This window comes from Alosa pseudoharengus, unplaced genomic scaffold (genome assembly GCF_046254945.1).
Source record: "Alosa pseudoharengus isolate Yale_2024_CS ecotype anadromous, Long Island Sound unplaced genomic scaffold, YU_APseudo_1.1 YU_APseudo_1.1_scf_2, whole genome shotgun sequence".
Classification (NCBI taxonomy): domain Eukaryota; kingdom Metazoa; phylum Chordata; class Actinopteri; order Clupeiformes; family Clupeidae; genus Alosa; species Alosa pseudoharengus.
Window position 1 is genome coordinate 11,603,894 of NW_027468663.1, and position 26,163 is coordinate 11,630,056.

At 47.0% G+C, this 26,163-nt stretch overlaps 2 protein-coding genes across 2 annotated transcripts; both read left to right on the plus strand.

The window, feature by feature from the left end:
- Window positions 1–304: 304 nt before the first annotated feature.
- On the plus strand, window positions 305–9,879 carry sall2 (spalt-like transcription factor 2). The gene is made up of 3 exons (XM_076293740.1): window positions 305–621; window positions 4,525–8,546; window positions 8,723–9,879. The coding sequence occupies exons 2-3, from the start codon at window positions 4,851–4,853 to the stop codon at window positions 9,068–9,070; spliced, it is 4,044 nt and encodes a 1,347-aa protein (XP_076149855.1). The 5' UTR covers window positions 305–621; window positions 4,525–4,850; the 3' UTR covers window positions 9,071–9,879.
- A 2,542-nt stretch (window positions 9,880–12,421) lies between these two features.
- mmp14b (matrix metallopeptidase 14b (membrane-inserted)) lies at window positions 12,422–25,332 on the plus strand. The gene is made up of 10 exons (XM_076293741.1): window positions 12,422–12,971; window positions 19,235–19,383; window positions 20,066–20,188; window positions 20,637–20,944; window positions 21,592–21,753; window positions 21,958–22,121; window positions 22,269–22,407; window positions 22,520–22,670; window positions 22,767–22,882; window positions 23,602–25,332. Exons 1-10 carry the CDS (start codon window positions 12,888–12,890, stop codon window positions 24,060–24,062), a joined length of 1,857 nt encoding a protein of 618 aa, XP_076149856.1. The 5' UTR covers window positions 12,422–12,887; the 3' UTR covers window positions 24,063–25,332.
- The last annotated feature ends 831 nt before the right edge of the window (window positions 25,333–26,163 follow it).

The window sequence follows — 26,163 nt, forward strand, 5'->3', positions numbered from 1 at the left end:
TAATAGTGAATGATTTAATTACACCGTACTGGATAACTGTCTTAAAGCCAGTTCATGAGCAAATGCATGCTCTTGACTGCTCAAGCCACTGACATTGTTCCACAGTATCCCTGTGACTACCGTCACGGTCATTATCGGGGAAGAATGTCCGGATTGGACAAAGAGACAGATGGACAGACACCCATCGCTGCCGCAGAGCACCCAACGCAGGCTTCAGCCGACATGCAGGCCGCTTTCACTAAATACAAAGAGAGAAGAACGGGAGGGGAGGGGTAGGGGATGACAGGAAGGCGAGAATCCAATTCTTTTTCAATACCGCATATAGGCTGCGATCAGCCCCGCGCCCCCGCCTCCTTTTCTCTCTTTGAGTAAGCTACTCGGTGAACAATGGCCCGGTGTAATTACGTGTAGCCTATATGAACATTTATTTCCTAGTTTAAACGACGTTACAAGTAAATAATTTAGTGTATAACGTTTCGCCTTGCAGTCAAATACGGCTGCGCATCTTTGTGGCTCAATGCCGAAAAAGGCGATGTTGATGTCCCGACAGGAAGGCTGTCCGTCTGATATCCTATCCTATAATTTCAGAAAGAACTATCAAACATCATCGAGTTTTATATGGTGAGTACAACGCGACAATAAGTATACATTTACGCACAATAACTTTGGTTAATTTACCAAATCAGCGTCGTGTTAGCAGTCATAAAAATATGAATCATAACTTGTTATGATCATAGCGCGCGACTCAACAGGTCCCCTGTACAGTAGCGGGGCAGCCGAAGTTATCGCGTGCGTTACGCTGACGCAATTATGATATTCAATGTGTAGTTGTACGGTTCGCCATAGGACAGAAAAAAGACCTGGGTGGCGAAAATGATTCGTCAGAATAGGCTACAGACGTAAAATATTTTTTAGGGATTAGGGGCAATAGTAATCGTAAAATTAACCATGACATATATTTTTTTGACTGTATGTGTCGGACTGGCTGTGGCTACATCTGTTATTTCTTTGATTTTGTTAAAGGTTAATCTAAGGGCAGACAACACAATAACATTATTTTGACACGAGAGCCTTAAATCAAGCGTTTAGACGTTACACGTGCATTTACGCAAGCATATTAAACAATATACCCACTATATGGTTACAGTACAATTTACTGATGGGACACACCTTATAAGGGCAGGTTCCCAGCAAGATTGAATGCACATGTAGTGTGTTCATGTTAATGTTGGTTTCACCCAACAGATTGGCTTCTCCACTGTCTTAGGTGGTGTAAGTAATAATTGCATATGTGTGTGTGTGTGTGTGTGTGTTGTGGTATGCATTTGTTTATAATTTGTTTATAATTTCATTTATTTCTTCAGTATAAAAAGTCTGTCTGCATGAGGAGCATTTGTTTGAGATTAATGAACGATACACTATAATTACAGAAAAACAACCAATCAGCCGAAAACTTTAATTCAGTTATCAGACATTTATTTGATCCCTATCATTACCATATCAAAGTCAAAGGAAGGATGTTATTTTTTTATGGTAGAAGAATTCATATCTACTAATGACCAAACTCACCAAGATCTCATTGTGAGAATATGTCTTGATGCTTTTTTTTATTTATTGCCTTTTGAAAGACCAAGGAGTCCAGCTACAGGACTAAAACATCTGCTCTCTCTCTCTCTCTCTCACACACACACACACACACACACACACACACACACACGCACACACACACACACACACTTTCTGTTTCTCTCTCTCTCACACACACACACACACACACACACACACACACACACACACACACACACATCCAAACACATCCAAACACACACACACACATCCAAACACACACACACACACACACACACACACACACACACACACACACACACTCTCACTCAGTTTGTCTCCCTTGCCAGTCTCTTCTTTAGGAGGTTTATAAATTGCATCAATAACTTCAACTCCAGTGGTGCACTTTGGGATAATTTTTGCTATCGGTAGAAGCACTTTTACAAAATATAGGCCTTATGACACACACACACACACACACACACACACACACACACACACAGGTTAAGATTAACCTTTACTGTGTGATCACTGAGTGATCTAATGCAGTTTTAACATGCGTCATTTTATGGTTCATGGCGTAATCTGTCAGATTGAACTATGTGATATTATCAACAAAAACGGATTTAAGGTCTATGCTGTACTCCTGAAAGAGGTAATTCTGTGTATGTATGTGGGTGTTTGAGAGAGAGAGAGAGAGGGAGAGTAAGGGAGAGAGAGGGAAAGAGAAGGAAGAGTAAAATAGTTTTCTACTAGATTTTGCAGCGGATTGAATGAGGTGAAGAGAGGACTTTTGGTTGAAGGCTTTGGGTACATGTCTCTGAGGAGGTGGTGTCCGTCGCCATTTGAATGCAAATGTGGAGAGAGAACAAGGAGACTGTGTGCTATGTCCGTGTGTGACTGTGTGTGTGTGTGTATGTGTGTGTGTGTGTGTGTGTGTGTGTAAGAGAGGGAGAGAGAGAGATTGAATAAGAAGAAAAGAAGAAATAACTTGCCACACATTCAGACACGTTTCCTCTTGTTTACTGGTAGTCGGTAGTCGGACGTACTTTTAGACACTGCTTAGATTCAAGATGTGTCTCTACAACACCTCAGATAAATTGTTTTTAGGACTGAAAAAAAGAGATCTAGCTAGATCCGTTTAAGAGAAGCGATGCTCTTTTAACCAGTGATCCAAGTTCTCATTAACCATCTGAAGCATGTCGCGCCGGAAACAGAAACGACCACAGCAGCTTATGAATTCCTCTCCATGGAGCTCAGGGATGCACGGGCATGGTGAGAAAGTGATGTTCATGTTGTCTTACAGCGTTTCTCAGCTCACAGTGGGAGTCAGCTCACTTGATTTCAAGAGTTTTGGCTATAGTTTTCATGTTTGATATGAAATTGGGTGTATTACACTGTACATGACAATGTTGATGCCGCACTCTAGAAAAGGCTACAAGGAACATTTCATGTATCCAATCATAGCCTTGAACATACTGAAGTACTAAGTAGGTAACAGGTCAGGCAAAGATTTAAGACTGCTGATTCAAAGATAGGTTACCTGACTGCAAATAGTAGCCTGGCTCAATGCAGTTATTTTCTTCTTTGCCCAGTCAGTGGAGTGTGACGAATGGAGTAGCCGTGCCTGTTTTTAAATATCTCATTAGGAGGTTCCTTCGTCATTGGCTCTTCTAAGTTGCTTCTCATGTTTCGAGGCTCAGGTGCTTAGACCACCCAGGTGGTGGTGGTGGTGGGGGGGGGGTATTTAGACATGGCGATATTTGGTGAAAGAGAAGGCATGGAAAGAGGAAAAGAACTTAGTTGATTCTAGACTGCTGACTGATAAATGACTGTGCTGAGAGAGCGAGAAAGATGGTCTGTGTAAAACTGTCCAATTGCAAGGAAGAGGGACACTTGAAATGTAACTGAAATAGCGCTAGATCTCATTGTGCTCCTGCACTTTGTGGACAAGCACTCAGGCATGGCTACCGCCAGGAAGTCTCCCTCTTTCTCTCTTTCTGTCTGTCTCTCTCTGAGCCTTGGACCATGACCTTAGTTCTGGCAGTAGCTAGGCATGTGCAGGTACAGGAAATTCTTTGAAAGCATTCATCTATAGCCTAAATGAACTTTGAAAATGACTTGTGTCTGAGATCTTTTGCCATGAAAGACGGACTGTATATATATATGTATTTGAATGCTCTTGTTGCTGTGTGAATGTCAACATTTTCAAAAAAAGACCTCACTGTTGAGATGGTCAGTTCCTTTAACCAATCATAGTCTCCTTACAGTGTCCAACACCTCATCTAGGCTGACCTCTGACTCCTTACAGGGTTAGGAGGGAAGGTGAGTGGTTAGAAGAGGGTCCAGCCCACAGAGGGTCTGTGTCTCTGTGTTTTGGGGCCGGATGGGGAGGGGAAGGGGGTTAAGAAGGTTTAGTGGATTCTGTGGGAAGGGCCATTGTCCTCTGGCATGTGTTGCTGTGGCAACAAGGTTGGCTGTAAGTGGTGTATAAAGTGTTTTGAGTGAGTGCAAGGATGGGATTTCAGAGGAGCTGGGATAAAGGGATAAAGACTGGCTGTATGTAAGGAAGAGCCGAAAGCCAGAGTGCCTAATTATTTTTAAAACAGTGAATGCCTTGTAATGAACGATGGCAGTTCTCACAATTGTATCTCTTGGAGTTTGGAGCACTTAGGATATCCTGTCAAACCAGAATGTGCTACATTTGTAAAGATGCATTTTCAAGCACATTCAATCATGTCATAGAAAACAGTTGGATACTTGAATACCGAAGAGTTTTTCTGAACTCTCAGAACTAGCAAACACAACCATGCTTTGCTACTAATCATGAAATGAATACACACAACTTGTGGTAATTATTCCAGTCTGCCCATAATGCAAACTATAAGTAGTACTTCATCATCATGTTGTGTTTCTACTAATCACTGTGTTTAAAAAACTTCTTCTTTGGTTTCTCAGAAAAGACGTTTGCAGTGAGGTCATTCAACACAACCCTTGCCACAGACTCTTCCTCATTTGCCACCTCCTCCTCATCTTGGAGCTGCCAGCCCCCCCTGGCTTCCCACCCTCCCAGCAAAGGGCCTCTCATCTCCTCCCTGCCCGGTGACAGCTCCGCATCAGCCGCCTACTCCGGCCGTCCCAAGCCCAAAGGCTCCCCTACGTCCCTTGTAGGCTCCCACCACCACGGCCATCCATTACTGGACATCCCTCCACCTCACCTGTCCTACCCCGCCCAGACCCCTACGCCAGCCCCGTCCACCCAGAGCCACTGTCCTCGCTTCCTCATGGCGTCTCCCAAGCTTGGCGTGTCGGCGACCACCACCACGTCTTCCTCGTCTTCCTCCTCGGCCGCCCCGCTCTGCCCGCCACCGCACCCCCCCACCGGCAGTCCCAGCCCGGTGCCCGAGGGACCCCCTAGCCCGGTGACCCCCGACCCCAGCCCTGGCGCCGTGCCCCCCGGCCCGCCGCGCGCCCACCTCAGCATCGCCGTGATCCTGGAGGAGCTGCACGTGCTCCAACAGCGACAGATCCACCAGATGCAGATGACCGAGGAGATCTGCCGGCAGGTGCTGCGCCTGGGCGGCGCGTCCTGTGCCTGGGACTCCCTGCCGCTCCTCCTCCCCCCACTGCCCCAGCTGTGCCTGGAGGGCTCCAAGAGCGGCTCCAGGCCGTCGTCCCAGCCCGCCCCAGCCCCTGCCCCGACGCCAGCCTCCGTGCCCCCTCTCCTTGCCTGCTTCTCGTCGCTGCTCCCGCCCCAGGCCGTGTCCAAACCGCCGAAGCCCACGCACCCATTCTCTCAAGTTCTCCGCCCTCACAAATCCCAGCTGGACAGCTCAGTTATCGGAGGAGGCACAGACAACCAGACGTATACAGTCTCCAGTGCCCGCTCCTCATCCTCTTCCTCGTCCACCTCCTTCAGTGCTTCCAACTCCGCCGGTTCTGGCTACCCTTTGTCCCTGGGTCTGCCTGGGCGTACCATGCATGAGAAATCTGCCCTGTCAGCAAGTGGACTCAGCGGGCTCGCGGCTCTGTCCCATCCAGCCCTGCCGGCCGCCGCAGCCCAAGGTGCGCCCCTACCGGAACCCAACTCGTCCGCCGCCCTGGTGCTCGGTTCCGCATCGTCATTCTTGGGGCGCCTGCACCACACCTGCCGGTTCTGCGGCAAGCAGTTCAGCAGTGACTCGTCGCTTCAGATCCACCTGCGCTCACACACTGGCGAGCGTCCGTACCAGTGTCCAGTGTGCCTGAGCCGCTTCACCACGCGCGGCAACCTCAAGGTGCACTTCCTGCGCCATCGCGAGCAGAATCCTGAGCTCTCGCTCTCTCTGCTGCCACCGGCTCTCTTCACCGCAGGCGGCGCCGGCGACCACGGCCAGCCCCTGGGCTCCAGCACCGGGGGAACCGCTGCCGCGGCCGCCGCTCATCGCCAGCGGAAGAGACAGGCGGAGGACGAGCTGTTCGGCGACAGCCTGGACATCGGCGCATCTGGTGGTGTGAACGCAGGAGGAGGAGGAGGAGGAGGAGGAGGGGGGTCATCCCAGCGCACCCCACCCTCATCCCTCCCGCTGCCCCCTAGCGTGGACATCGCCCTGATCTCGACGGCTCACTCGCTCATACAACTCAACCGGGCCGCAGCAGCCGCCGCCGCCGCCGCCGCCTCCATGTCCTCGGAACGCAGTGCGCAGACGCCTTCCTCCTCCTCGTCTTCCTCCTCCTCCTTGGCCACCACCTCCTCCACCTCCTCGCTGGCCTCCTCTCTGATGTCTGTTCCTGCCACCTCTGCGTCTTCCTCCATCGCGGGGCTCCTCAAGGGCGCCAAGCAGCAGCGGTTTGACGAGAACACGCCGCCGCTCCCGACGCTGCTCCCACACTCGGCCTACTCTCAGCTGGCCCACCTTCCCAAACTCCTGTTCCCCGGTGCCTCCACTCACCACCACCCTGCCCTGGGGCTCCTCCGATCCCCAGCCTCCTCCCTGGCTGCCTCCCAGCATTCCTCCTCCTCTTCCACCTCCTCCTCCTCTCAGCAGCTGCAGCAGCTCAACTTCCCCTTCTCCTCCTTCCCAAAGGCTGCAGCCTCGTCGGCCGCCTCCGCCAGCCCGTCCACCTCTACCCTGACCTCCGACACCTCCAAGCTGCAGAGGCTGGTGGAGAAGCTGGAGAAGGAGCCCCCGAGTCCGTCCCACTGGTTGTCTTCCACGGGGGAGGCACTGGGCGGCAGCAGTAGCAGCAGCAGTAGCATGAGCATGACCTCGGCCACAGCCCTCGCCACCTCCAGTAGTTACATGATGTCAAGCGCTTCCGGGGCCACCCATGGCCACAACTCCTCTCCATCCTCTTCTTCCTCCTCCTCCTCCTCCACCATGCTGACACCAGCGTCCACCTTCACCAGGGAGATGCTGGCCGCGCTGGGCATAACGACTGGCAGGCCGTCCGGTTTGGCCGGCATACTGATGCCCAACCTGGGGATGATGAGCGCAGCCGCCGCCCTGGCGCCCAACCAGTGTGGCATCTGTTTACGGGTGCTGAGCTGCCCACGGGCACTCCGCCTGCACCAGGCCACGCACCTGGGCGAGCGGCCCTTCCCCTGCAAGCTGTGCGGACGCTCGTTCTCCACCAAGGGCAGCCTCAGGGCACACCTGGCCACACACCACGCGCGCCCGCCCAACGCTCGTGCCCAGAATTCGTGCCCGCTGTGCCAGCGCAAGTTCACCAACGCCCTGGTGCTCCAGCACCACATCCGCATGCACCTGGGTGGCCAGCTGCCACCAGAGGGCGAGGGAGAGCTGAACTCAGAAGCCACGGAGCCGGATTCCTTCTCTTTGTTCCAGGAGTCGGAGAGCGGCGCCAGCACCATGGGGCCCAGAGCGGTCAGTTCCGTTTCCTCGGGTGGCGAATTGAAGAGCACAGACCATGGCCAGAGCACAGAGTATAGCACATCTGTGAGCAGCTCTGTGTCTCTATCTGTCGGCGGCGGTATCAGTGGGGCGTCCCTGTCCACTGCAGGCAGCCCCAGACGGCCTTACAGCCCTGACCCGGTCCCACCCTCCGACCTCAGCCCCGACCCCAACCTAAACCCCGCCGCTCACGTTCCCCCATCAGGCAGCGTGGAACCGCCTGTCCTGAGTGCCAGCGTTCCACCACCGCCACTCCCGCCACCCAAGCCTCTCTCCCCGTCTCCTCCTCCTGCCGATGCTGCTTCTCCAGAATGTTCTACCCTCGGTGACCCTCACGTGGAAAACCCTGTCGCCGCAACCCCGGCCAGAAGCGCCACCTCTGCCCCGTGCTCCCCCGTGGTGACCAAACCCAGCAGTCCTCTGAGTCTACTCGGGGACGATGACAATGACCTGAGCGATCCCCCCTCGTTCCTCTCCTTGTTTCCAGCTGGCAGCAGGTCAGATCTGGAGAGTCTTCCAAGCATGTCTTCAGCACAGAGTTCTTCAGCACAGCCCCCGCCTCAGTCCAGTGCCAGCTCTCCACCTTACTCGATGCCAACCTTGGGCACTGCGAATCAAACTAGCTCACTCGATGTGGACTTGGGTGATGCCCAGCCTGAGAGAGCCTGCAGCCCAGAACCCAGTGAGGAAAGCAAGGTGGAGGGGCCTTCCTGCTCAACACCAAAGATCTCCCAAATGGTGACCACCAGCCTGGATGGGGGCAACCAGCCAGTGCCAATGCTGGACACTGTGGACAAGGACAGAGTTGAACCTCCTCAAGAGGCCTCAGAGCAAGCGCTCAAACAGCTGATAGGGTTGAGGATGGAGAGCTTCTCCTCTCCTCCTCCTCCTCCTCCTCCTCCACCTCCTGTGAAGGATGAAATGATGGATCCTGGGAAAAAAGCAGGTCCCGAGCAGGAACAGGCAGAGACGGTGATGCCCATCAGCCTTGCACCGACTCTGCCACACCCTGCAGCGCGGCCAGAGAAGAAGACTTACTGCTGCTCTGAATGCGGGAAGGAGTACGCCAGCCGCAGTGGTCTGAAGGTGAGAGAATACTACAGAACTCAAAGACAAATACTGTATATACTCAATATTATACAGAATGTAATGATAAGAAGCTACATGTGAATAAGTTTTAGTCAGTACAGTTTTTTTTAAAAAAGACATTGCATTACATCCATGTGGTAAACATATGTCACTTTTTTGTCTAATTGACACAGGGCCACATGAAACACCATGGTGGAGCAGTGGTCAAGCCTACACGCACCCCTGCGAGATCTACGCGCTTCAGTTCCGAGCGTCACACTGCCACCTCCATGTCCTCTCCCCTTCCTGCCCCGCCAGCTACCGCCACCCGGGCATCTGTCAACTTCTGGAACCAGTACCAGGCCTTCCTCAACACCAACAGTGGAACCCCAGCCGATGACACGTCTCCCGGCCTTGTCAGTCAGAGCCAAGGGGGGTTGGAGATGCCTCAGTTAGCCGATTCTCCAATCAGGTCGCAGCTGATGATGGAAATGGCTTCAGGGATTGGCTCCTTGGAGAAGGAGGATGAAACGGATGAGTGAGGTGATTTGCAGACCAGTGTTCTGGTGCTTTTAAACAGTTCTATGCCTTTAGACAAAAAAATGTACATTTATGTTTTCATATAGTTTCACTTCTTGTCAGTCTTTTTGCTAGTCTATGAGTCATTGGCTTGATTTGTTGGTTGTTTAATGTGATGGTTGTGCTGTTTTTTCTTTCCTCAAAGAGGACAACTTGGGAAAAAAAATATAGCCTAAATGTAGCATACAAACTCTTTACATGATTTGACAGCATTAAAATATTTTGACCCGGTTTTAAAAGACATGTTTTGAAGAAAAAAATGGTGAGCTAGCAAAACCTGAAAATCAGGAAAGCATCTTCTTCAACAAAAGTAGAAAAAAATAGAAAATCTGTTAAGACGTGAAGAAATAACAGGGAAAAGACTAGGGGTCTCTAAACTTTGTACATATGACCCAACGCTTCAGATATTTGTGACTGGCTCATGTATTACTGTGCAGTTATTAAATTGTGTCAATATGACTTACATTTTATCCTCCTTACACTAATAAACTAAAGAAGGCCCACCTGTCTCAGCAGAGTATTAAGTTAAATTAATAACTAACGGTAGCCATTTGTGAATTGTTTGGCTGTAATGTTTACTGTTTGGATCCACAGTGCCGTATGTTGTCTGTTTTTTCAGTTTCAGTTCCTCTAAATGGAGCTATTTTTTGTTACTGTTGTATCTTTTTAAACCAGTAAATCAGACATATTAGTCTGTACCTTTCGTGAGTTGTTATTTCAGTGTATGCTCAAAACTGAAGAGTAAAATAAAAGTTTGGTAATGATACCATTATCTGAAGGTACGGTCTTACTTTTTACCCCACCTCATTGTCTGCAGTAAACAAATCAACAAATAGTGGCTTTGTGGTTTGTCATGAAGGTTTGTGTGTGTGTGTGTGTGTGTGTGTGTGTGTGTGTGTGTGTGTGTGTGTGTGGCACACTACCCTCTCAGGCCTCTTCACATATAGGCTTCACTAATCCCGGATCTTTCCTAACACAATTAACCGTCCCTGCCTTCTTCTGTGTCTGACACACCAAGCGCAATGAAGAGGAATGGCAAATAGGCAGAGCAAGGCCAGATGGCCCCACACTGGCTACTAATCTGCAAAGCCATGACAACCAGCACAGTCATGCAGTGGTGTACTGTTGCTGTGATTGTGTGTGTATGTGTGTGTTTTGTGTATGTGTGTGTGTGTGTGTGTGTGTGTTTTGTGTGTGAGTATGTGTGTGTGTGTGTGTTTCTGTCTGTCTGTGTATATGGGTAAGAGAATGTGACAGGATGAGTTGGTATGTCTGGCTATACATACTTCAAAAGTCAATTTCTCAAAGAAAAGACTGTTGTGTGGCACAAAACAATGTTCCTCAGCAAGGCTGAAAATATTTACACAAAATCAGTAAGGCATGTGATATGGTAACATAGGACTTCATGGGACACAATCATGCACAACTTTGCTAAATTGCTACTATTCTTTTGAATAACTCGAGTTGTACTACTCAAAACAGTGGTAGTTGTGCTTCTGTCTACGCCAGATGACTGTACCACATATCACTGAAAAACAGAGAAATAAAACAGTGGACTGTCGAGTTGGAAGGAAGCAGAAGTGGGCAGCTGATGGCCGCCATCGTTATGAATGGTTTCCGCCTGATACTTACTCACACTCACACCAAACCACAGCACTCTTGGTCATCACCAAACCGCATGTGAAAACTGTGTGTGTGGCGTGACACTCAATGTCTTGTGATGTCAGTTTGTTTTCCTTTGAACTTATTCTTTTGTAGTTGAGCAATGTGTGTGTGTGGGCCATCAGAAGAAAGGGTTGTTTCCTATTTTTACCACTGGGAGTCTCTGTTGAGCCTTGGGAAATTGCTTCAATGGAAACAACACATTAGAGTGGCAATATAGGCAAGTGTGGATGTGGGACCTGGTGTTGTATTGGTAGGTACCAATCATGGGTTGCCAGCATTTAATCAAGAAATCCTCACTCCGCATTATATTATTTATATACTCCAATTTTCAACTTTTTCATGGTCTCTCCTTAAGTAGATGGCAAAAATGATATCTGCTTTTCATTCAACTAGTGACAAGAATCAGGCCCAGCGCTTGAAGAGGTGGGTGGTGAGGGGTAAATGTGCAGTATCAAGAGTTACAACATTAGTAATGTTTCTTTGTGTTATGTTCAAAGCATGTGATTCCCTCTGCCCCCAACGAAAATGCTCATTCTAAAAATGCAATACAAAAAAGTGTCCTGTTGGAAATCCCCAATGCCCCTGTCTGAACTCTGCAGCCAGCCCTGTACAACTGCCCTGCCTATGTAAGTGTTATCTGCATTTTCCCAATCCATCATGTACAGAATGTTTAGGCCTACGAGGTTATCATAATTATGTTAGGTATACATATGTGCTATTGCTTAAAACCTAGCCTACACTTTTTTAATCATTCAAAATAATCTTTGTTATTCAAAACAATTGTGTTCTGTATTCTTTGCACCATCATGTATAATATGACCATAATGTAATATATATAATGTAAAATAACCCCTTTACTTAAATGCCTACAGATGAAAACCATAGACTGTATAAATAAAAGATGAAAACAAGTGGGAGGCATAGGGTTTCTGTTAATGTTTATGAGAATGGTGACTTTGGAATGTGCTTTCTTGCTTTGTTTGTATAATGGGATATCAGGTTTGGTCTTTCCCCTGAATGTGACCAGGTTGGCTAGCGCTGAAATCATCCTTGAAGTAGGCTGAAACTCTCATGCTGCTAGAGCAGAGTTGGAAACATCAGTGTGCAGAGTGGCCTTATTAAGCATGTGCCAACAGCATGAGAGAGTGCAGATGCTTGGAGCTTGTTCCCTGCCTCATCTGTGCCGGGTGGGTCACTGTCCAAAAGGTATTTCTGGTATTTACAAGCCTCTCTCTCTCACAAGGAACACTTACTTGCCTGCATCAAGCATGTTGTTTAGGCCTACTTATTTAAAATACTGCCGGGAACTGTGAAATTAGTCATAAACTGTAGGAAAGCCTCCAGAATGATTCCATCATTAGATAAAGGATGACAAGAAACAACAAAACCTTCACATTATGGATTAAAAGTGACATTAAGAGGTAGGCTATATTTTAATGTCTAGTCCATAGTCCAACAAAGTCTAACTTGGTGTGCGGAAAGAATGCCTATTAATCTTTTCATGAGCAGGCGAGCCAAAAACAAGGTTGATATCAAGGACGTTTGGCTAAGCGAAGGGAGGAGGGATGGACTTAACATTAGGGGGAGGGCTTTGGTCTCTGGAAAAGGAATAACGGCCTCAAGGGACCATCAACCTACCACGTCTGCAGCTGAGAGGTCTTGAGTGGAGCATCAACACAGCCAAGCACATGACCGAAGGAGAAGATCAGGATCAGGAACAAAGGCGGAAAGAAATTACGAAGATACGGAATGAGAAGCGTTTGGTTTAAAGACCAGTCGGAAAAGTAATAAGTGGAACCGACATAGTCGCTTAGCAGAGTTGTCAAACCGTTATTCATCTCAAGTTTAGAATAGACAGGATCAACTCCAGTGCCCTTGGATGCAGTAGCCTAGCCTATTTATAAATATATTGCAAATGCACATGCCTATGTTTATTCCTTAAAGTGGATGCAACCATTTGGCCACTGTAATAACTTCATTTCTTACAACATTTTAGTTGCTGCAATGTTCTGACAAATAGAGAAAAAGTCGGACCGAAAGATAGGCTAAGTAGGCTATAGGGAAAGCAATCGGGAGCACAAATTCGTAACTTTATTACTTGACGTCGACCAAAGAATGGCGCTCGCCGAGTTGCTGCTCGTATTCGCATGCTGGTTGTGCGTTCACGGGGCTGCACCCAGACAAGAAGTCAAAGCAGAGGTAAGTTACACTATACGCTCAGATAAGCAAACATCATGGCCACACCTTTGAGATAAAGCATTAAATGTCAATAAGTCGTGTAGGCTACGTGTTTAGCTAATACAGGACTTCATATTAAGCATTGATGTCAGAGTTAAACTAACAGGGTTAAAACCTTGCTGATCTGCCACTGTTTTAGAACAACATGTTAAAGGAAGGCCCATCACAGTTGGAAAACAGCTACAAGTGTGACTTTTGGGTTGGTGTTTAGGCATGGTTGGGTATAAGGAAAATGATGTATCATGCCCTTTGGTCCACTCACTGTTTGAAAGCAAGAGTCCCTAGTGGCCCTATCCTTGTGAAACGAAGGGGCATGAAGCCAACCGTAAATAAACATTAGGGTAAACAAATTACTTTCCTTCTTTGTATAGCAAATTAGAAAGCAATAGGCTAGATCTAGAACTATGATGGGTGTCACAGCCCTCAGCCTCTATAATTGAATTTGGTTTCAATCTGTTTTAATCCTTTGCGAACAACCTTCTGTTTCCTTACTGCTGTAAAAAAAATTGTTAAGACTGGCCATCTTATTAACAAGCCTAGAAAGAATAGGTACGTGTCCCCCTCAAACTACAGTAGACAGGACAAAGGACTGTGTTCTGTGTTGCTGTCCAGCAAATGGCTGGAAGCCGGCCAAAGCGTAGACAGGCCAGAGCCAACTGTTCATCTTCATCTGGAGTGTCATGCAGAAGTGTCCAGTGTCAGTGTACTTTCTGAGTCTAGAGAGCTTTGATAATATCATACACAGACTTGTTTCTGTCTGTATATTTTGATATCATCACCTGTGTCAGTGGGCTTTCTGAATCCAGAGCGCTTTGCTAATGCACAGATTTGCATCTATCTGTCTATATCTGTTGATATCAGGCGTCTTAAGTATGTACATTTTGTACATATCCATTAGGTCTGTATATTTTCTTTCTGAATGCATACATAATTCATAAAAGTGTAAGTGTTTCAGGTAAAGTCTTCAGGAAGTCTTTGCTCTCTTCTGAGGCAGGAGGTTGAACGGCAAGGGTGGTGAAAACCCCAAGATGCTGAGGATGCACAAAAAAGGGAAGGCTGAAAAATGTCTTGGCTTTTGTGTTGTGGTCGAATGTGGCCAGATATGGTGTGGATGGGTCTGGGGGATGGGGGTTCAAAAGGGATGAGGTCTGTTTTTCACTAAAGCGAGATCTAATGGTTGACATATGTCTTGAGTTATGCTTGAAGCTGGAGGGAGGGGTTTTGACATGCAGAAAGACCCCACCCCCCCATCCCCATAGCGATTTTCAGGAAGTGATCTCGTTTCAGAAGGAAGTCCACCGGCCGGTTTGGTGAGGATATCCTCACAGCTGCACTGCTTTATATGTAGGCCAGTCTTTGGCAGGATTTTGTAATTACAATTAAATCATTATGATGTTGCAATTATAATGACTCATCCATCATCCCTCCAACACAAACCTTTCGCAACCGAGGGTGAAACAAACAAAAAAAAAAACAGCTGAATTGGCCCTGTAAAATGCTGACTCAGGCCATGCTTAACACGATTGGACTTGACGTCTTAGAAGTGTGGGAGTTTATCAGCTCATCAGCTCAGTAAATATTTTGAAGAGGTTATTGCTCAATCACAAGTTGTGCAGCAGGATGCGTCCCAGCATTTCTTACAGAAACCACAAGGTCAGTATTTTTCCGGCCACAGCCCCTGACGTCATGTCCTGTGTAGCTATTCCCCACTTTGATCCATCTGGGATGTGATGCGTGGGGAGGGAGAGGTGGCACTCGTCATGCTTTACAAGAAGGCCTCATTTAAAAGTCTTAACCATTGGTAACGCCTTAATTAACATGAACAAGCTATCATTGTCACTATTAAGGAAGCACACGTAGTATGAAATACTAATGGTCATGGTTTATGGTAGAGCCAGATCTGGCATCTAATCATTATTATTAAGCATGAACATATTATTCATGTTAGAATTAACAAACAGTTACCAATATTGACTATAGTTATGTATCACTGTGCAAGGCTAAACAAGTGGCAAACGACAGGGAGAAATCTTCATGTGGCCTCATATGACATGGAGGGTTAGTTGTAGTAAAGAAATAACCAATGCTGACTACTGGATTTATTTGATGATAGTGAAGGATATGGCTTATAGAGATGTTATCAATATTTAATACTTTGTTAATGGTACAATTGAAGTGATGATATTGAGCTGAATAGGCACTCTTAAAGGGTCGCTTTAGTGTGGATAGCTGACAGAGAAAGACTGACGGAAGTCTCTCAAGAAACACAATGAGAGAGAGGGGGAGAGGGCCATGAGGGACAGGAAGTTCTGTGGGAGGAGCAATGCCCACATGGAAGACAGACAGGTCATTGTCGTGGCGTAGATGAGGTCATTGTGGGAATGAGAGGGTGCGATGTGTGAGTGAGTGAGATGAGATCAAGCTCCCCCAGAATGACCGGAAAAGGATGCCCGTAGTTGCCACTTGCATCCGCTCCTTGTGTCTGCAGCTGGGCATAGATATGTCTGGAAGGGATGGCAGGAGGTGGGAGTTTGCTTGTCTAGACGTCTGGACTGCTGAGACGCGTGCACCTCTCCTTGGGCGCAGCAATAATTGCTAAAAATCACAGTCTTGCGACACACTTGTTTTGTGCAATGGTCAAGTGTATCATCTTCTCCTGTGCCTAAAGGACATAGTTGGTCTGTTAGGTTGGTCTGTTACATGGAAGTCTCCCAGTGTTATTATGACGTTACGATCATGATGACTCTTTAATTGGCATGCCTTGTGCACTGTCTGGCTTGGACAGACCAACAGGAAGCTCTACTTGATGCACTTTTAGGTTGTTTTTTATAGTGATGTTTGGTAACCCACAGTGGTATTTTTTTTTTCTGGACACTGAAATGCTTGGCTGTTTATTGTCAGGGAAGTATTTACTGTTTCTCCTTGGTAAGGAACAATTTGACTAGCATACATACGCATTGTTTTGAAGATTAAGAGCTGCATTCCAAGTTTCCTATTCAGTGTCCCTCAACAAACCACAAGCAAGTAAGGGTAAAAGCAACAGATATAAGTTAGGTCGAGGGCTTTTAAGATTGGAAGGTTTTAACATTCACAGCATGCTTCTTTCTTTTAGGAAATAAGTAGAACATAGAATCCACATATTGCATAGATATGTGGATTACTGATTTGATGGACAATAGGCATGTATGTGAGTGTGTGTTTATGTTTTGAGTTCATATCTACTCAAGGGGTGTCCACATATCAGTGACACTATGTCAGTGGTATGTGTAGATGGGCGTGGAGCATTTTTAAATTTGATAGTGGGGGACCATGCTAGGGTAACTTTTGATACAGTTTCTAATTCAGTCTTGGATCAGAAATTGCATTAGGAGCAAGTTGGGAGGCTCTCTCTGTGTGTGACTGCTTTGGACTTGATTACTGTTGACTATTCCGTTTTTTCCATTGGCCCAGAATAAACGGAACAACTGAGTAAAAAAACTTTCCCCTTAAATTTCTCTACTATTTCTCTCTCTCTCTCTCCCCCCCCCCCCCCCCCCCCCCCCACCTCTCTGCTTTTTACTTTCTCTCATTCTCTTTGTGTGTGCCACACAAGAAACAGGAGTGCATGGTCAAAGGACCCTTATGTCTGCAGGGGTTGTCATATTAGTGGCAAGGCAAACAACATAAACCACACAACACTTTACCGTTTGGAGTAACTCTGACTCTCATTCATATTATTTACTTGCTAGTGTAGATGATGCGCTAATGTGTGAATGTCCTACACTCATTGGTTCACTACAGAGACAGTCCAACAGTGTCAGAAGTACTGCAGCTCTCTTCCTGAGCTTCTGAAAGAATACATGGCCCATTTTGGTCAATTAGACTGCATGACGTGGATGGTCTTTGCATACCAGAATCGTGATTTCTGTTGAAACTACTTGTCTGGAGAGTTCTTTATGGCAGGAGAGGCAAAGTGGAATTAGCCGAGACCAGCAAAAAAGAGTGAACTTTCCATGAATGCCTTTTTCATGAAAAAACCCCCTGGCCCCAACGCAAAGCCAGGAAGAACTGGCAATGAGATGAACAAAAAAAGAGAAAAGCCCACGAGATAAAGAAATAATTGAATCTACAGTGTGCCACCCCAGTCTCCCCCGCTGGACTGTCTGTGCACAGTAGTTTGCCTTGTAGGCTTGTAGGTGAATTAGTCCTATTCATTTCTCCATAGTTTTTATGTCTTGCTTTTTTCATTCATCTTTCTTTTTTTTGTGTTGTTGTCGTTGTCCCTTCCCCCCACGTTTTCATGTCGGCCGCCGGCCTTCCTCCTCTTTTCCTCATATGGATATAGCACAGTGCGTCTTTATTTCAGCCCTGTAGCTGAGAGAGTGAGTCAGAGCCAGGGCGGCTGCAGTTGGAGATGAAGTCCAAACACAAGTGTGTGTGTGTGTGTGTGTGTGTGTGTGTGTGTGTGTGAAAGAAAGAGGCGGGTGGTGTGTGTGTGAGGGGGGGGGGGGCACAGAGACACACACTGTCATCATTAACCCCGGTGAATTTGAGATTGTAAAGTGGAGTGAGTGGGTGGGGGAGGGTAGAGGAGACGAGGATGTGAAGACTAGATGAAGGAAGTGAGAGAGATATTTATATAAAAACTCTGTATTGCGTCAGTGTTAAACAGCAGGCGTAGTGACACAGTTGGCAATGTTTGGCACACAAACCCACCATGCGTTCACGCAAAAACCGGCAAAATCCCCCACAGATGTAAGCAACTGGGACGGATGAAGGTGGAACCGCAAGAGTGCGTCAGAGCATTGCAAAACCTGCAGTGCTCTTGTGCGTGGCGGCAGAGGCCGCGCACCCATAAAACGTGGAAATTCCGCACTTTCGAAAGGCTCTTTGGGTTCATGGAAAAGAGGAGAGGGGTAGATAGCGGAGATGTCAGGTCGCTGCTCGGGGTGTGGCGGCACACAGCTATTGACCCTCGGGATTCTGGGACGGGTGGGGGTGGGCAGAGAAGGAGGAGGCTGAGGGCCTGGAACGAGAGTGAGCTTCTGACTGAGGTTTGGACGGGATCAGAGAGAAATTCCCAGTAAAATTACTGACTGACTATGTGGTTTCACTAGAGACAGCAACTGTCTCATACAAATTCAACACAGCACAAGGCCGTGTCCAATACGCTCTCTCTCTCTCTCTCTCTCTCTTCTCTTTTTTAAATACAAGATGTATACGCAACTACCCTTTTGATGTGCACACACAGACATGACATCTCTGATCGTACACTAAAGTAAATCATTGAAAACAACCTAATTCAACACACATGTGCCACAGCCATGCTTGGCTTGCTTTGTTATCACACTCCTCCCTATCCTGATAAAAGCCCCTTTTGAACGGAAAAAAAATACAGTGGCTTCAGATCTCTCCTAATCATGTGGCTGATGATGACATCAAAGCGCATTTTTAGCTCTTGTCCTGCCACAGGATTGGACAACGCTCGGGACTCTTCTCAAGTTCTTCCTTTTCATGCAAAAATAAAAAATAAAAAAGTCACATGAACAGCCCAGAGCGACAACTGCTGCCAAGGAGCCCTTTGGAGACAGGCCCCCACCCACCCCCTCTGGCCGTCCTCCAGGGTGTCTCCTAATGTTTTGTGTTATTATTGTCGTAGTTGGGGCGAGTGAGGTCTTGTTCAGACTCTGCAGAGACCAGTATTCTGTCCATTCAGCTTGTTTTATTCGGCAGTAAACAGCTGACCTCAGCACACACACTTAAGTTCTGGGCTGCCCCAGTTTCATTGTTGATGTATCCCTATCGCTTTCGATGAGGAGTGTTTTATGTGATATGAACATGCAGTGTTTGTGTTATAGTGGGGGATTCGTGTGTGGCTCAGGGTGTTTGTGTAGGCTGGTAAAAAATGCTGAAAGCAAGAAACACATTCAGGCCAAGTGGAATAAAGAAGTTTTGCTTACCTAAGTATCAAGCTCATTCTCTATCTACAAACCTTCAAGTTACATTTGTCTAATATTATATATATATATATACTCTGTGTGTGTGTATATATATATATATATATATATATATATGCATTATATCAGACAATATTATCTCATGTGTATATGTAGTACAACATCTGAAAGGGATCTATATGTAATGTGACACTTAGCTATGAATGTGGGGCATATGGTCATTTCCCGGTCATTTCTCTTCCCATTTCCCTTTCCCCATATGGTAACGGTCATTTCCCTTCTTCTCAGTCATGGCTGCAGCAGTATGGGTACCTGCCGCCGGGAGACTTGCGCACGCACACCGCGCGCTCACCAAACTCCATCACTTCCGCCATCTCTGCCATGCAGAGGTTCTACGGCCTGAAGGTCACCGGCACAATCGACCCCAGTACCCTCGAGTAAGTCCCTGTCCTAAGCACATTTATTTATGTTTTATGTGATTGTGTGGGCACTGGTGCTGTGTACTTGCACTCTTTTGTGTCTCCCTTGGAGACAAGATTATCCAATCCAATCCGACATCCAAATAAGTATTTGTGAAAAGCAGGTGCTAGACAGAGTTGACACACTGAATGTTCTTCCCAATATATGCCATTTATTTCAACACATGGTGAAGTCAGGTTTCAAAAAGCTCTTCAAGTAAAGTAAAATAAAGTCATCAGAGACACATAGGGAGCTACAGTACCTTCAACATGCCAACTTCCTCTGTTTTTCTCAAAGAGGACAGAGTTATTTGATTCTCTTTGATTCCTTTCTCTTACTCCCTAAATAACAGTGTGTCACTGTCTGATGCTCTGTGGGGTTGGGGGGGGGGGGTTCTCTCCCCCCTCTCATCTCTCCATGGGGTCTTATTAGCTCATCTTTCACCATGTGAAAGCAGCTGGCAGGGGCCCTCATGCTCAGTGTCCGTTAGCACTGGATAGCCAGAAAACCGGCCTGACAGTAGAGTTCCAAAGTTCTGGCACCCAGGTTTCTGGAAAATATGTTAGGGCAGAAAATCAGTGGTGCTCTCCTGAGCTGGAGTGTCTGAAACTCGATCCCCCTTCACTGTGCATGACCTCACCATGGCGATGTGGTTTCCAGGGCGATGAAAAGGCCGCGCTGTGGTGTCCCAGATAAGTTTGGTGCGGAGCTGAAGACCAACCTGAGGAAGAAGCGCTATGCTATCCAGGGACTGAAGTGGGAAAAGAACGAAATCACATTCTGGTGAGACGCCACCGCCACAGTACCTTGTAACACAATAATAATATGGTCACAAAAAAAAATGTGAAATGAAATAGGGATTTCAGGAAATTGCTCATTAAGAAGAGAGCAAATTGAATAATGCAACATAATTACCCAATACACTAATTGCAACCTCCCATCAGAAATTAGAGCTTTACTGTTGTGGAAGTTGATACCCACTCAGAAATACCTAAATGGCCTTATGGAAAAGTAATCTTTAGTATATTGTAAAATCTCTACGCTACTGCAAGAGTGTCCAAAATTCCTGGGAGACTTGTCTGTAATGTAAATCACCCCCACCCCCCTTTTTTCCCTTTCTCCCCCCTCTCTGTATTGCTTTTTCCTTTGGCCTACTTTCTTCGATTGTCCCTGCTATCCCGCACTCCTCTCTTCTCTTCCTTTCTCCATTCCCTCCATTTCTCTCTCTCAGTATACAGAACTATACTCCCAAAGTGGGCGAGTATGAGACCCACGAAGCCATACGGAAAGCCTTCAAAGTCTGGGAGCGCGTGACCCCGCTGAAGTTCCGCGAGATCCCCTACAGCCACATACGGGACAAGGTCGAGAACTTCGCCGACATCATGCTCTTCTTTGGCGAGGGTTTCCATGGCGACAGCAGCCCCTTTGATGGCGAAGGCGGCTTTTTGGCTCACGCCTACTTCCCTGGTGCAGGCATCGGAGGGGACACACACTTCGACGCAGCTGAGCCCTGGACTATTGGCAACCGGGACCTTTTAGGTGAGAGAGCAGGAAAAGCACCACTGTGAGAAAGTTCCTGACACCATCCCCCCACGACACCATTGTGTCCATTGTGTTCTTGTTGTTTTCAACGCCTGGCTAGAGTGGCAGCATGCAGGTCTCGGCAAGCAGATCTGTTCTTGACCTGGTTTAAGTGCTTCTTGTGGTTGGGAATTCCATTTGGTGGGTTTGTCCCCAGGTTACTGACAAAGAGGGCTTTGACTTGGCCGGTTATCTCTATTTGCCGAGAGCCACTCCCCCTGGGATTTACCCACCACTGCACAACAATACCACCTCATACCAAAACACGTCTCATTTACAGTGTTTAACACAGGATCCAGCAAACTGTGTATTCAACACTATGCCCTGTAGCACTTTAAATGTCATATGTTAGCAGAATTCTGAAGCGGGTAAGACAACTGCAAGTCCCAACAAGCAGTCTCTATATTATCCATTTGCTGAGAGCAGAGTATTTAGTCACTGTGGGGAAATCATGTTTACAGTCTGAATCAGTTTTCCACCCCCCCCCTTTGAGTGTCACCTGCTTCAAGGCCACCACTTCCTGCTTCCCCTGTGTGATTCACTCTGAGCTCAGGTAGGATGCGAGGTCGGAGGTCGCGTTCCTGATGAGTTATATCCTGTCACAGGTAATGACGTGTTCCTGGTGTCCGTGCACGAACTGGGCCATGCCCTCGGTCTGGAACATTCCAACGACCCCTCCGCCATCATGGCCCCGTTCTACCAGTGGATGGACACAGACAACTTTGAGCTGCCCGAAGATGATCGGCGCGGAATTCAGCAGCTCTATGGTGAGTCAATGACTATCACCGTCGACGTTAAGTCGCCATTGCACTAAATGCCAAATTCCCTGAAAAGTACCAGCTACTAACGTACTGATGTGAATTCTAAAGTGATTTGATACAGATAGATGTGAATTTGAATATGATATGAATTTTCATGAGGCGTTTTGTAGTCGGCCTAGTATAATGCGGCTGTTGTGTTCTTGTCTACAGGGTCAGGCTCTGGGGGTCACCCACGCCACCCCATCACCCCGCGCACACCCCACCATACACCCCGGCCCACTCACAGACCTGGAGGCCCCCGTTACGGCCCTGATGTCTGTGAGGGCCACTTCGACACCATGGCCATCCTCAGAGGGGAGATGTTTGTGTTTAGGGTGAGTTTATCTGGCACTATATGTACATTCTGAAGGAAAGTGTGTGTGTGTGTGTGTGTGTGTGTGTGTGTGTGTGTGTGTTTGTGTTTGAGGGAGAGAGAGAAAATGTATGGATGTATCTTTACAGTTTCCTGTGTGCTCTTGCAGGATAAGTGGTTCTGGCGAGTACGTAACAACAGAGTCCTCGATGGATACCCCATGCCCATTGGGCACTTCTGGCGTGGTTTGCCTTCAAACATTAATTCCGCATATGAAAGGGAAGATGGGAAATTTGTTTTCTTCAAAGGTAATTATATCATATATCAACATCATTGAGCCAAATGTCTGGTATTAGTTTTACCTAAAACATTGTTATGTGAAGAATGACTCTCACCTTTCCTCTATTTTTCTCCCCTTAGGGGATAAATATTGGGTATTCGCCGAGTCTAACTTGGAGCATGGCTACCCTAAGACCCTAAAGGAGATGGGCAGTGGACTCCCCAAGGACAAACTCGATGCTGCCCTCTTGTACACGCCAACTGGCATGACCTACTTCTTCCGAGGAAACAAGTCAGTCTCTCTACTATAATGTCCCCTTTGTTATAGTTCAGAAACACAGTGGAGTGGGAATGGTGGGGGCTCATGAACAAGTGCTCTGTCTTCCAGATATTATCGCTTTAATGAGGACACACGCTCCGTGGACCCCGACTATCCCAAGCCCGTCAGCGTCTGGCAGGGAGTGCCCGACAATCCTAAAGCCGCTTTCATGAGCAGGGACCAAGGTAATTTCCTTCTGTGTGTGTGTGTATGTGTGTTTGTATGCATAGTTTTGAGTGTGTGTGTGTCTGTCTGTCTGTGCATGAGATCAACAGAAGCAATCTGCTGCTCCCCCAAGCATTCCCGCAGCGGCTCACACACAGATACGCCTACACCGTGCCACTCCCTCTCTCCGTCTCTCAAGGACTCTCCCACACACACACACACACACACACACACACACACACACACACACACAGGGCAGGGCCAATCCTCCCACCACTGGCTGCCGATGCTTGTTACGGGAGACAGAGTCCCTCACCAGGGATACAGCTAAAGACAGAGCCCTTGTGTTGCACCCCGCCCAGGTCCCTTAAAGGATAGGCAAAGCACTCAAATAGTAAGCCTGGGCTGGAAAGCCTTCACACACACACACACGTCTGTACAGCGCAAATAAGGCAAGCAAGGTAGAAAATAAGGGAGTAGTAAATAGCGTCAAAGAAAATGAGTGGTTATCATCATGCTGGGCAAAAAGCCAGTGCTCAGGTTACGAGTTTCATGCAGGACCTGTAGTGGCCAGTCAGGGAGGACATGCCTATGCGTTCTGTGTGGACAGGGAAGAGACTTGCATTTGGGCGCTGATAGAGTAGCTCCCCATCCCCCCTGCACAGATATGAGGTAGATAATCGATTGCCACGGTCCTGGAATCTGAACCTGCCATACCTTCTTTTTAAATCTGTCTCAGGTTACACCTACTTCTACAAGGCCAACAAATACTGGAAGTTCAACAACCAGCAGATGCGTGTGGAGCCTGGCTACCCCAAGTCTGCTCTGCGGGACTGGATGGGCTGCCCTGACGAGGACCCCAAGACGGGCGGCGGTGGCGACGATGGCCACAGGCCCAACCCCAACCCCAACCCCAACCCCAACCCTGACATCCCGGATTACGACACGCCCGACGAGACAGACGACACGCACCGGACGACGGACAAGGAGACAAAGACGAAGGAGGAGACGGAGGTGATCATCATCGAGGTGAAGGAGGAGGGCGGCATTGGCGCAGGGGCCGGGGCAGCGGCAGTGGTGGTGCCTCTCATGCTGCTGGTGTGCGTCATCTTCACACTGGGAGTGCTGCTCTTCTTCCGTAGGAATGGCTACCCTCGACGCCTGCTCTACTGCCAACGTTCCCTCTTGGACAAGGTCTAAACGAACTGGGGAGTGAGGGAGAGAAAGGGAGAGAGAGAGAGAGAGAAGGTAGAGATAACAGAGTAGGGAGGAGGAAAGAGAGGTTTAAGAGGAAGAGAGAGAGAGAGAGAGAGAGAGAGAGAAAAGATAGAAGAGAGGAGGAGTGAGAGCTTGATTGAGAAGAGGGGGAAAGGAAACACAGGATCAATGCTTGTGGTGATAATGTAGATAGAAAATGTAACTATTAAACCCAATCGGAATCACAGTAAAGGGAGCCAGGTATAGCTATGCATCACTACCAACACGCTCTGCACAGAATCACGGCCTCACGTCGAAACTATTCAACAAGAAGAACAAAATAACAAACTCTTATCAAAAGTATCGAAGACATCAATATTCAGCTCTTAATGTTGGGCTTTTCCATTGTACCCAATGGACTCCTGTCATGCTAATCCTGCCTCTGCTAAGGCTACAGGCAGATGATCTCCCTCCATCCTCTCCCCCTGCTCATCTGTCTCGCTCTCCTCCTCTCTGGCGGTTTTTGACCTCTCTGAGTGTGTAGTTGACGCCAGCTGATCGCTGTTTGTTTAGCCTTTTTTATAGTTGTTGTTGTTTGTTTGTTTTTCATTGTGAACTGTATCCATGACTACAAGCCCACAGTCATCAGTCTCCAGTATTACAAGCATGTTGTACGAAGGGGGAATTTGAATCAAAATGGAGACAGTCTCCTTGCATGGTAAACACCATGGACAAAGCCAAATGTTTTGCATTGGGTCTTCAGGCCTCATTTGTTGCACATTTCATATTGAGTTACACAATGGACACACACACACACACACACACACACACACACACATACACACATACACACACATTCACATACATAGAAATACATTCACAGGGCAATGTGTGTCCTGTAAGACATTCAAAAAGCAAAGAATCCAGCGCCAGTATTGTGTTTTTTTTTAAGTTCCTGCCCCAGCCTATGGTCTTTCTACACTAAATGCTGAAATGTTTGTCCTGTGTCCTGTACTACCCCATAATATTGTACTGTAATGTTTATGGCTAATGACTATTATAATTATAAATGATAATGTCATTATTGTTATGACTATTATTATTATTGTTGTTGCTCTCCTTTGTAAAGACTGTTGTTTTAACATTGCAATTAAATGTCCTGCTGGACAGGCAATTATGAAGTGGCCTTTATTTTGGGAAGTGAAGGGAGGGGGGATTTGTTTTGAAATCTGTTTTTTTACATCTCAAAAATAAATTGAAAATATGAAAGTAACTTGTTATTGCTCTTGTTTACAGTTCTTGCTCACTCAATGGTGCTTTTTTCTGAGGGGATGTTTTTTTTATTTAATTTAAAACAATAATAATGATAATAATAATTTTGATGATAATGAGAATTATCTAAAAAATTAAAATAATAATATTGTCCCTGTACTTTTGGGTTGGTCTTTTTTATATTTCCTGAATCAAAATAAAATATTTTTTAAATTTCATGTGTTGTCATACCTTATTGCTATTACAGTGCAAAGCATAGCGGACCAGCGAGACAGGCAGTACTTAAAAACAGTCTGATTTATTGCTTCACAGAAGGATCTTCCTCTCTTGTCTGCACAGGAGGGGGATGTTGTTTTTGTCTGTGCTGTTCAGTAGATTGATGGGGTATGCAATGTCAGTGATCCCACTCTAAAAACCATCGAAATTCTCTTGCGTATCACATAGCTACACCCAGAGCAGTTACCTTCGGCACCAAACAACATGTTAAAAAAAATATTTTACATAACTTACCATCCCTTGGGATCAGTGACGCTGGGGCATGCTCCAATAGCGAGGGTGTTATCTTAACCTAATTCCCAACTACTCTCCATATTTCCTAAATTCCTATTGGACTGGCACAGGGTACCGAAAGGACTCCTATGTACCCCACAATACCACACACACACACACACACATATATACTAAAGCACAACTTAAGTCACAATAAACCCCATCTTTTGCTCTCTCTCTCTCTCTCTCCCCCTTTCTTTTGCCCTCTCTCTCCCTCTCTAACTGGAGAGAGGCAATCCTGAAAAGTGGGTCGGAAAAAGTGCACTGGGTCCAAGGATTTAAG

Excerpts from the sequence above, each read along its gene's own strand:
- mmp14b (XM_076293741.1), top strand. The coding sequence starts at position 12,888 with ATGGCGCTCGCCGAGTTGCTGCTCGTATTCGCATGCTGGTTGTGCGTT. Across the intron at positions 20,945-21,591 it reads TGGCAACCGGGACCTTTTAG|GTAATGACGTGTTCCTGGTG; the intron begins GTGAGAGAGCAG and ends ATCCTGTCACAG. Across the intron at positions 22,671-22,766 it reads TACTTCTTCCGAGGAAACAA|ATATTATCGCTTTAATGAGG; the intron begins GTCAGTCTCTCT and ends TCTGTCTTCCAG.
- sall2 (XM_076293740.1), top strand. The coding sequence starts at position 4,851 with ATGGCGTCTCCCAAGCTTGGCGTGTCGGCGACCACCACCACGTCTTCC. Across the intron at positions 8,547-8,722 it reads CCAGCCGCAGTGGTCTGAAG|GGCCACATGAAACACCATGG; the intron begins GTGAGAGAATAC and ends TAATTGACACAG.